Raw genomic sequence first — 12,486 nt, 5'->3', positions numbered from 1 at the left:
ATAACCATTGTAATTTATGGGTCTTAATGACTTAGGTGTAATTAAAGATCCCAATTACACTTTTCAATTCTTAGGGGGAGACTGATAATAGGAGTAATTACACCAATTACCCTATAACATTTTAAACATTCATACATGATTTAAGTCAAGAAAAGTTTTTTTATACATATTTTAGTTAAATATATATATATTATAATCATAAACATGTATGAGTGTTTATATTATAAATCTTAAAAATTATATTATAAAAATAATTTACGAACATTTTATAATGTTATAACCAAAAATTATATTATTTAAATCTCTAAAGAATTCTAAAATTATGACCGAAAATATATTATAAAATTTAATTTACGTGTTATAAAAATATTATAATATACTTATTTATAAAATTTATGGCAAAAAAATATGGACATAACTTATTTATGTGTCTATGCTATATATTATAAAAATAATGCACTTATTTATAAAAAAATATTATAGTTTTTCGCCATAATTTATTTCTAAAAATAGCTTTCTAAAGTTAGGGCAAAAATTATATTATTTATAAGAAGTGTTTTAAACGTTATTAGACTCTTTATAAAAAAAATTTATTATAAATTTTAAACTTAATTTACTTATTATAAAAATGATTATAACCTAGCATAAATTTTCCTCTAGAAATAAATTTATATAAGTTTTTATAATCAAAGCTAAAGATTATTAGAACTATGAATCAATTAAATACAAAATTTTCTTGCACCATATCGTGAAGTAAGATAACATTTTAGAGAATGGATCTAAATATAATGATGTGTCATATTTCCATATGACAAATTTGAGTGCTCTAATTACCCCAAATTCGATAGGATCCATAAATTACAGTAGTTAGTAAAAAATATCATTCTTTTTTAATTACAAGCAATTACACTCACATTCAATTACTAAGTAATTTTCTAAACACAACCTAAAATGCATGCGTGTTAATCAAAGAAAGGTGATCAGTTGTCGAACATCTTAGGCTACCACGGCTTAGTTTAGCATTACTTTTAACAATTACTACTAAACAGGAGTGTCTAACATAGGATCTGTTGTTTCCCTTTTTTTTTTTTTTTTTTTTGTTTGAAAACAGTTTTCACCCATCTGTTGTTCTAAATCTCGAATGACATTCCGACCCTTATAAGCCTAGTGTGTGATACCATCATTTGTGCCTCCCCTCGCCTGTAGTTGTTCTTCAGAAAAGTATAGATATAATCTACAATTATTTTCTTTAGGATGGAAGAATTTTGTTTGGCCTTCACATGAGCTTCTCCTAGTAGGTAAACAACTCCTCTATCTGCAGCTCTCTCAACAAACCCAATCTCCTCCTCAACTCCCTGAATTGGTGCAGGTACGATCCCACCCGTTCCATCATCGGTGGTTTGTTCCGTGGCCCCTCCATCAGCTATTAAGTATTCCTTACGAATGAATTCCTTTAACCTCTCTAGCAGTTGATGCTCAAACTCCTCATTGGTTCCAATGATATCCATATACCCGTACCTTACAATACAATGGAACATCGGTACTCTCTCGGTTCCACATGTCTGAACAGGAAACGCTCCTACGATATTTTGCTAACTGGAAGTTTCTTAAGCGACAGAAACACTAGAACTGAATGGATGGAAAGTATGTTTGAAACGAAATGAGGAAATATGTTGGGTTTTTGACACACTTTAACCGGGTAAAGTAAGAATTTCAAACAGAGCACCAGCAGCAACGTATTATACCCGGATAAAATATGAAAGAAAAATGCTTGAAGTTCAAGCTAATTATCAGCTCAATCATCACCTAAACCTATCAAAACATCAATAACTAAGTTCATTTTCAACCAAACTAAACTAAATTGCAACTACAACAGTCAACATGTTGCTGCAGCATGCAGCATGCATACAAGCCGTATGCACTCAACAAAAACATAACAGCAGCATGGATGGCCAATTTCCAACAAAATATGGGAGGTATGCCATGAACCAGCTCCGAGCACAAAAGCCCCATTCCTGGCAGCCGGTTTATCCTTGGATCTTTGGCTAGCTGTGTCATGTATTCACTAGAAACCTTGTTCCTGAGCTCAAAGTCGTATCTCTTATGATGCACGTAATGCCATATTCCCATAATACCCATCATAAAAGTTGCGAAGACAACACGGATGTGAATAATACAAGCTCTACGATGCCATAGAACCCGCAGAAGAGGATAACCCAGAATGCGTTTATCCTCCATATGATAAGCATGATAAGCGCAAGCATTCCTGTTGTGATGATCATTACAGCCACCCAAGCAATTCCTATAATCCAAGTGAAATAAAGTGATCAATATATTTCATTTCTGATTTGAAATGATTTGTTTGCGGCTTCGACTAACTAAATAAACTCAGCAGTTTGAGTAATACCATATGCGTGGCCGATATTTTCTGTGGTTTTGAAGACCACGGTGACCAAAATACATGCAAATCATGAGAATGTAGTTGATCTCTGGTATATAAACCTGACCCTCATACTTGGCGGAGGTGTGGACTACCTTCACTTTTGGAAAACATCCAAGCGATAACGACTGAGTGATAATTGAAAATACACCAGATATCTTGGCTGGCAATAACCGAGGCGAGAACCGATATCACGAATGTTGGCCAATACATTGGACCTATATCCAAATAAAATTAGTACAATTCATCACACCCAATATTCTTTTAATTAAGATTTTTACCTGGAATTGATCTGTAGAAAGTGTCCACAACATCTGTAGGGTGTTCGGTGAGGTAGGCAGCTTGGCCACAATAAGCAACGAGTATGGAAGGCATGACCACGAAAGAGAAACTCAACTGTAGATCAATGTGTAAAAAAAATTATGTCGAATAACCAAAAAGGGGGGAAATTTTGACTGTTTCCAGTCAAACCATCCTACTTTGGAGTATGGTCATCATAGATTCCAAGACTACTATGAAAACTGAATAAAAGTTTGGGAAGAAATGACATTTTTTGCTGGTTTTATATGAAGTAAACTTACTTGAATCGCCCGAACACTGAAGTGACCGAGGTCAGCAAACATAGCTTCCGTCCCTATTTTTAAATGTACTTACAGTTTAGACAATAAAAATGAGGAGATGATCAAACTGTAAATGAATCTGGGGCGCACACCTGTAGTGGAAAGAACTACTCCACCAGGTGATATCCACCCTTCCTTGCCTCGTCTTCTGAAGTAATGCACTATATAATACGGATTAACCGCACGTAATACACCAAAACCATATGCGTGGAGGTTGTACAAACCAATGCCGATGAGTAAAAGAAACCACAAGGTTAAGATTGGGGCAAATGAAAATCCCACTTTGTCAGTTCCAAATTGCTGAGCATAGAAAAGGGAGAACAGTATTAGCACCGTAAATCCCACCACATCCTCTGAAAATACATTAGTGTTTTTACGTCAATACTTGGAGGAATGCATTTGGCTTAAAATGGTTGTAGGATTGCAATAATGGTGAAGATGTGATAGTAGGTCCCTTATCCCAAGGATTGGATGCCATCAATGGCGGAAATAAAAACAAAAAAAAAGAAGAAATTTAAACATTGTGAAATTTGAACTGAATAGATGGTGATGAAAAATGGAGTGGATATGCACCTGATATGGATGGAGTCAAAATACCATCTCCTATAACCATAGAAGTCCCTAGGAGAATGACCAGCAAAAGAATAATTTTGACAGCTTCACTGCTCTCCAACTTTCCTCTAATATAGTGTGCTCGCTTCAACTGGCTAGATGGGATTTCCAACTTGTAGTTAGACATATCTCTATCCTGTGGTTGTTGATTTGGAACTAAGCTCACTCTAACATGTCGGCACAACAAAGAGTAGAGTGCAAATGTTCCGCTTGAAATCATATTTATTATACGTGGTTAACACAATCTAAACATGCAACATGGGGGGAGGGGGTTACTAAGTTGTAGGACTAGGAAATAAAGAAATGAAAACTAGAGGGCCCAGTTACTTAAACTTACCTTCTCCATTGTCAGCATTCAAAACCACGAATGTATACTTGACCAAAGGCAAGAGAATTATGCAGTAGAGGATGAGGGACAGAGCCCCATGAAGGTTGTCAGGGTGTCCTATGCTTTCAGGGAAAATACCGGCGAATGTGTATAGTGGAGAAGTTCCAAGATCTCCATACACTATACCAATACTCTGAAATGCTAAACTCAACGTCGTTGCCTAATCCATCTGTACACAATTACACAAAGGGTGGTTGAGCAAAATAAAGAAAGAATGTTTGTGGCATTCTATTCTATAAATAAGGAGTGGATTAGAGAGGAATGACCTTGGAACCCAGGCCCTTGCCTGAAGAAAATATTGTACCAGCCTCCAAATTTAGAGAATCCACATGCCGTAGCTTTCCCCATGAGGACTTTCGTTGTTTGGGTCCTTTTTTCTCAGTGTCTGATGTAATCTCTGTCTCCTTATCACCTTTATCAGCCATACTTGCCTCTCGTGTTTCCTTCCTTCCCAATCACTGTGAAAATCAATTGAGTTTGAATGGCTTCTCCACTTTGGCATGATATAGACGCTTCAGTCAGATGCCCGGGATTCAATACAAGCCATAATATTTAAATGTGGTCCTCACTCTGCGTAATCATTGTTTTTTCGTTTTAGACAGCAAGTTTTTAGCATCTGACTTTATACCTGAGAACACACTTCATATATCTGTTATAATAAATGTCATAATACCAGTACAACAGTGTAAACCAGCTAATCAAAATCAAATAGTAAAAAAATAAAACAAATTTTATAAGGCAGATTTATTTTGGTAATCTCTCAATTTTTGGTTTTTCTTTTTTTCTGATATTTTCTTAAAATTTTTGGTATTCTTTCATAACTCTTCAATCTTTTTTGGTATTTCTCAAAATTTTTTACATTTCCTCATAATATTTGGTTCTTGATATTTCCTCGTAGTTTTTTATATACACTTCATGATTTTTTTTGTAGCATTAGCCTCATAACTTTTTGTACTCCCTCATATTTTTTTGGTATGCTCTCATAAATTTTGGCATGTTTTTTTGGTATGTTCTCATAAACTTTGGCATGCTTTCAAAATAGGAATCGATCGCAAATATATTGTTTAGTGAAAATATACATTATTTTGCATTTTAATAAATTTTAATGAAAATATGCCGACAAAAAAATGGTGATTTTAAAGTATTAATTTTGCATACTAATATTTGATATAAAATAATTATGATCAATGTATTTAATTATTTCAACAAATTAAAAAAGAAAAGATATATTTTAAATCATACTAATAAACATAAAAATTAGACAAATTATTATTTATAGTTAACAAAGATAATATTAAGAAAAATATAAATTTTAGATTCAATGAAATAATAATAATTAATAAATAAAATACGTAGCACAATAACCTTGTCTTGCTCATATAATCCATTGAGTTGATGGAGAAAAAGAGACATTGAATCTTGCTGTTTCATTCACAATAGATTCAATGAGGGCCGTAGAAGCAAATGCATACTATGCAGACAAAACTTACAAGTGCTCAGGCTCCAACATTGATTAACAGATGCAAAAGAAGACTGGAGGACCATGTTGTCCCAATTCCCAATTACTACTCTTTCAAAACTGCATATGGCGACCAGTTGTACCATAATTCCTTACTATCTTTCCAACAATCTGAAAATGGAAAGGTACATCATCCACACTTAAATTTTAATTTATAAATACATGTACCAGCTGAGAAAACTCCACTGTGACAGCAAGTGCAAGTGGCAGCTCTCAAGACTAAAACAACAGATCCTCGCATAAATCTTTTCAACACTTTCCAACTTTCCAGTCTCATTTGCTACAGATTCAACCTCTGTCGGATTCAGATTTCTCTTCCGTTTCAAGACTTGTAGGATCATAAAGATCACACTCTTTGGGAGGTTCACTCCTGCTTCTTACATTTGTTGATCTGCTTCTGTCTGCACTGCCTTCTCTGTGACTTCCAGTTCTGCCAGAATTCCTCTTCTTCACAGAAGTGCAAGCCTCTTCCTGACTATCATCATTTGTCTCAAGTGTTTCAAGAAATTCAACCACTTCATTCATGAGAGGTCTCCCTTTTGGGTTTTGGCTAAGGCATTGATAGGCTAAATTGGCTACCTTTCTTGCAGTTTTAGCTGAGTACTGACCATCCATTTTAGGGTCTAAGATCCTCAGAACCTTCTTATTATGGTTCAAGAGCGGACGAGCCCACTCAACCAGGTTATGCTCTCGGCTAGGCCTGCATTTGTCCATTGCTCTTCTTCCGAGGAGCATCTCTAGTAACACTACTCCATATCCATAAACATCACTTCTTGCCGTTAAATGGCCTGGTCATATCAATACTGCAACTTAGTTAGCCATTATCATTTCTAATACTGGCATAACTTAACACCATCAAGTACAAACATGTCAGTTTATCAACGGATATAACAAAGGCAGTGCATCATATAACTATTGTATCAGTTTCTATTCAGCAATCAAACCAATTTTGTGATCACTGTCTTCTGATTTAACAATGCAACATATCTCATAAAAGTTGAACTTCAAAGATAAGATGCTTAATGAAGAAACAAATAAGCTTTGACTCTCTACTGGTATGTGCAGCTTTTGTGCAAGAAACCTACTATAGAATGCATTTATATAACCATTTTTATTCAATAATATATTTGGATTAAACAAAAGACAGAGCAAGGTTCAAGAAGCAAGTGTTACATGCAGAATCGGATTGATTAAGCATAGATGAGATAAGCCACCAAGTTGTTCGTTTATTTACTCCCATCTATTCCCTTTATTATTCTTTTCAACAGTTTACAAGCTACAGCCCAAAACGGAAAGTAAATATTTTCATGCAAAATAAATATATGCCACAAATTTCTCAAGTCATAAACTGCACAAACAATTCTAGTACACTAATGCCATGTTTGGTAGCAGTATTATTTTTTCACCATGTTTTAGCATACGAGTTAGCAATAAACTGAGTTAAATTGGTAATTTTTATCTACTCACATGACTTGTTTTTGGAAAAGAGGAGGAATTTTTTTTGCTTATTTTGAAGAGATCTTATTTTCTACAAGAGTTTTTATACATCCTTGTAATTTCAAATTCAAATATGTACCAACTATTCTTTATTTTATGTCTAACCATTGTAATACGTATAAATTAAATAAGCTTTTTCCTCGTATTATTTCACTAATAACCAAACAATGCATGAAGAATTTAGAAGTCAAAATAAAGTTGAAATTGGTCAAACATTTCTGTTGAATATTGCAGTTGATTTCATATGGGGAAAATGCATTTTCAGAATACCATATGTCTATTAGACTACTATCATAACACCAGGTATCTGCCTCGGAAAACTTAGAGACAACTCAAGAAATTGTTACTTTCCAACTTCAACACAACTGAACGGAATGCTACTTAATGCACATAAAGAAAACTTATCAATAATTGACTATCAAGATCCAACCATTATGACTAAAATATCTCTCTTTGGCAATGATGAAGATTTTCAATTATCTTGAAACAGAATAATTAACTACTAACCAGTCATAACATATTCAGGAGCAGCATATCCGTATGTGCCCATCACTCGTGTTGACACATGGGTCTGGTCTCCAGTTGGTCCATCCTTTGCAAGTCCAAAGTCTGCGAGCTTTGCATTGAAGTCCTACAAGTTACGAGCATTTTGGAAACTAAAACTTACTCAAAAGAGAACACATAATGAAAACTTAATTTCAATTTAACTAGGAATGGATCCTTGTCAGCATTAAACTTCCAATGAAATTATCATCTGGAAGGTTCTTGACCTTAAGGAGCTACTGTAAATTTACAATTCAAATTAATGATTTTTCTATACCACAAAAAAAAAAAAAAAGCGAACTTAGCAAGGACCATGAACAGGTTGATGAGCCTTCCCATTTTTAATGATCCCACAAAACAAGATGCAGTCGATTAATGTAAGGATAACTCATAAATAAAAAACCAAAAAATGAGGACTAACTGCATCCAATAAGATGTTTGATGTCTTGAAGTCACGATATATGATAGGTCTTTCGGCACCATGAAGAAAAGCAAGCCCTTTTGCTGCATCTAAAGCAATCTTCATCCTTTTTGACCAAGTCAAACTGCAACCAACCCCTAACAACCAAGAATAGATAGGTGTATAAAAAATGCTTCCATTCTTTTTATAACAGAAAACGGAAACCTCTTCTTTGAAATGTAAGAACTATGCAGATGCTTTTAGCAGATATTTTTTCTAGCATGCTCTTTATCTCTAATATCATTACCCAGCCACAAAATCTAAGCAATACCAGGTAAGAAGAGCCACAAAACATCATTGATGGATGTAAATACTAGAAATTATAGGAGGAATAACAAAGTTGGGGTTAAGTGACCTAATGGAACACCCTTTTTAACCAACTATCTAAATTGATGTAAGTATAAACTTGGGATTTTTCCATTCTTCCAGACTAAGTTTGAAGCAAGAAAATAATGCTCTTTCCCTTTCATCAGACAGCATATAATTTTATTTTCCATCATTTTCTGGTATAAGAGTCTGTTATAAAATCAAATGGAGTAATTTCTTGCACTTTTATCCACTAATGGAGTAATTTCTTGCACTTTTATCCCACTAATGGAGTAATTTCTTGAAAAAAATATCCATGTTATGGAAAGTCTCCTGAAAAGGTCTAACTTCCGAGCCCATTGAACAACCAAAACAAACACAACTTTTTTGCCGGCAGATAATAGGCTTTATCTCCCAAGTTATGGAAAGGTGGTATTCATTATGTACAACCAGATGGAAATATAAAAGCATAAGAGGTTGTTATATATCTAACCACTTACTGCGGAAAAGGTGCTTTTCAAGGCTTCCACTTGCCATGTATTCATAGACAAGCAGTCGATGCTCATCCTCACAACAGTATCCAATAAGCTTCACAAGATTTGAATGGCTGAGTTGCCCTAGATAGTTGACTTCAGTCTGCAGAACAAAGAATCATATGCAGACCAAAGCAATCATATTCTACCTTGAACTGCTATTCTCAATTAAAAAAAAAAAAAAAACTGCATATAATAATTTAACGTACCAACTTGAAACAGGTCATTTTTCAGGTCTCATTCAATGATTTTAAGTATTGTTGAAACTATTTATGCATCGACAAAATTGAGAAATAGCAGCCAAACATCTGCTTCTGAATGAATTTTTTTCTCAACAAGAAAAAAGAAGATAAACCAAATGAAACTTTTAAAATTTGTCACTAAATTCAAAATGCCCGAAAATACATCCCTACCTAATACATTAAGTTAATGCTTAAATTATTGACCTTTTTCTATACTCCTAGATAGCTATAAACAAAAACAAGAATTAACTAACAGATTTGAATTAGGCCAAGCAATTTAATTGTGGGAAACTACTATAGCCATAGGATAATAAGATGAGATGTGCAATTACCCCCGTCATTTAAAATGGATTCTCATAACTGTAATCCTCAGGATCCTGCCAGTATATGAGCATTCTTCTTCTGCTAGAAGAAAAATTTTCACATCTCTCTCTGGTTGTATTGATAAAGTTTATACCAGTATTTCAAATGATATACTATGCATCCAAATATGTAGATATAGCAAAAATAAAATGATAACACCTCAGATTAAAATAATTACATAGAAGATGTGGAGACAATACAAGGAGATTACCAGCCATTCTCTGTCACCTTGGAACCCATCAGGATTAAGCTCCTTAATTGCGACTGCTGTAGATGTATAACCGGGCCTCACAGTCTCATCTATTACTCCTTTGTAAACAGCCCCAAAGCCACCCTCACCAAGAATATAGTCTGGCCTGAATTGATTTGTAGCCAGCCTCATCTCCTCATATGTGAATATATCAACATTGCTATATCCAGGATTCTGCCGCAGATCTTTGACATCCTTGGCCGCCAAAGGAAGGATGCATGGGATTTTGGTTTCAGGTGAGTCCTGCATTTCTGTTTTTTTGTCGGAGAGGCAGTAGCTTTAACTTTTTAAGTCCTCTGTCCGAAGTTGTTCATAGTAAAGCAGTATCTACATACAAAAGGCCGTCAAATTCTTCAAATGTGCCAACATACAAGTATGAAACATCTGACATGCATCATTATTTAATAATTCTATACAATTTAAAGAAGATCAGTCTCAACCACTCTCAGTTCAATTGTTGTAGGTTTTTGAAATAAATTTTAGGCTGTTTTTTTTTCTGCAAATTATAACATATAGGCTTTTGAACTCTTCTAAAACCATGTAAAAATAATCACATTCATAACATAATCAAGAGATCAACATTGAACAATCGCACACCTAATAAACTTTTACCAAATGAAATTTAAACAATTCAAAGAGTTTCGAATAGAACGGCTGTTTCCCTTTGCTGTAAATTCTTTTGGAGGAAGAAATTGAACCAATAAAACAATATTAAAAGAACAGATATTGAAACCAGAGTTAGAAATTTGAACAATGAAATCAAAAGAAAACAGGAAAAGGACGAAGGAAAGAAATTACTATATAACCTGAACATTTGCTGAGAGATTGGAGATGGCGATAATGTTGATGCAGTTGCCCCTCAATGCTTAAACAGATCCCCATTAAAATCCAATACACTATGATAGTTAATATGAATACGGATTTTGTACCCTATTGGCAACAATATTTTTTATAAGAGCATCGTATTTCATTCAAATTCAAAATGAACTCAATGTTGTTAAAAGAGGGGTCCGGATCCAATCCGGGTGAGACCGAATCTCGCCGGGAATTACACCGATCCAATTGACAAAAATGGAAAACCAACACCGCAGAAAGTGGGAGCTTAAAAGAAACCCAAAAATCACAGTCAGAAAGTTTCATCCCGTCAAAAGATTACTGGTTTTCTCTTTATTTTTTTTATTTTTGCTTTATTTTCAGAGGCTCAGCCACCAAAAACGCCAAGCAAAACGGGACCCCATTTTTTGCTAACAATACAACCTCCTCACATCTTGCCATTCATTCGTTGTAGGCAAAATCTACTCGATAAAGATGCCATTACTTTTTTTTATTTAATACAAATTTCATCCATCAATTTAATCGTTTATATTTAGATCTTTCTTTAAAACCATCACAGCAATTAAACCTTTTGCAGGTTACATTGAGTTTTCCAGGTTATTGTTGGTCATGGCAATTTTTCAGTTTTCCCTCCAACTAATATAATATAATTCATTTAACCTTCCCTTTAACTTTTTCCCCTTTCAAATTTGAGCTATTTGCTAAATCTAAAATACTTATGTCACCTCAGCAATTATTTATCTTTTAAAACCTTTTAAATTTATTTTTTTATTTTGTAAAAATTAATTAACATTTTATAATTATTTGATAAATAATATAAATTCAATGCATAAAAAATAAAAATAATAAATAAATAACTAAAATAAATAATTGTACCTATAATTTTAGCCCATCTTTATCAAATAGGTTAATTTATTATCTAATTTGTTTTGTAATCATTCATATATTTATACATATACATACTAGAGTAATTTGAAGAAGCATTTTAGGAAACTAATCATACGTGTCATTGTTAAGTTTTACCATTTGTCAACCTAATAACTAGACATGTGTAATTAGATTTATCTAGGTAAACAATATTTAGATTAAGAAAAACTCTAAAATTTAGGTTAAGGAAAATACTAATTTAATGTTTGTATTTGAATTGTTAAAATATTCATTATATCCTATTAATTAAAATCAGCCAACTAAGTAAATATGTAACACCCCTCGACCAATCTAGTTATCGGGCTTGAGTTACGAAATGCTACATTCGTTGCTTGAGTAATCACAGTTAAAAATGCAATATAACAATTACTTATACATGCAATTTAACGCTAAACACATTCAATTTATGTTAAACATTCAAACCAGAGTCTTAATCGAGCATATGAAAGCTCTTTGGTCAACTTGAGTATGAAACATGACCAAATTGTAAAGTTTTCAAATTTTCATATTAATGTCAAAAATGTCGCAACATTCAGAGAGAATGTCACAACATCCAACTTCGAACCTAACAGAGAAATATCCAATCTTCAATGTCGTGACAACAAACTTTTAAAAAAGAACAATCTTCCCAAACAAACTTAAATCTATTTACAATCCATATTCATGCCAAAAAAGCACAATATTCAATCTAACTTATAAACTAAACATTCAACGTATAATCCTCAACTAAATTCAAACAATACAAATTACATTTCATATCAACATTTAACCATTTAAAAACCAAACCTCATCTATGTCTTACCAATTTGAAACTTACCATTTCACTTTACCATTATACCCTTATGCTCATTTTATAACATAATGACTTTTAAGCCTCAATGTAATATCCCTAATTTATTACTAAGTTAAGAACAGTGCCAAATCGAGTTAGATATACTTGAGAATTTTAGAA

At 33.4% G+C, this 12,486-nt stretch overlaps 1 protein-coding gene and 1 pseudogene across 1 annotated transcript; both read right to left on the bottom strand.

Moving 5' to 3' along the window:
* Positions 1 to 1,130: 1,130 nt before the first annotated feature.
* Positions 1,131 to 4,621, bottom strand: LOC108458990 (potassium transporter 5-like; annotated as a pseudogene).
* Positions 4,622 to 5,370: 749 nt separating this feature from the next.
* Positions 5,371 to 11,292, bottom strand: LOC108457752 (probable serine/threonine-protein kinase PBL17). The gene is made up of 6 exons (XM_017756880.2): positions 10,580 to 11,292; positions 9,735 to 10,100; positions 8,886 to 9,021; positions 8,041 to 8,177; positions 7,584 to 7,707; positions 5,371 to 6,367 (listed from the first exon to the last, which is right to left on the bottom strand). The coding sequence occupies exons 2-6, from the start codon at positions 10,020 to 10,022 to the stop codon at positions 5,868 to 5,870; spliced, it is 1,185 nt and encodes a 394-aa protein (XP_017612369.1). The 5' UTR covers positions 10,023 to 10,100; positions 10,580 to 11,292; the 3' UTR covers positions 5,371 to 5,867.
* Between the last annotated feature and the right edge of the window lie 1,194 nt (positions 11,293 to 12,486).

Source organism: Gossypium arboreum, chromosome 4, assembly GCF_025698485.1.
Source record: "Gossypium arboreum isolate Shixiya-1 chromosome 4, ASM2569848v2, whole genome shotgun sequence".
NCBI lineage: Eukaryota > Viridiplantae > Streptophyta > Magnoliopsida > Malvales > Malvaceae > Gossypium > Gossypium arboreum.
The sequence above is the reverse complement of the archived record's forward strand: the minus strand, read 5'-3'. Positions and strand labels throughout refer to the sequence as shown.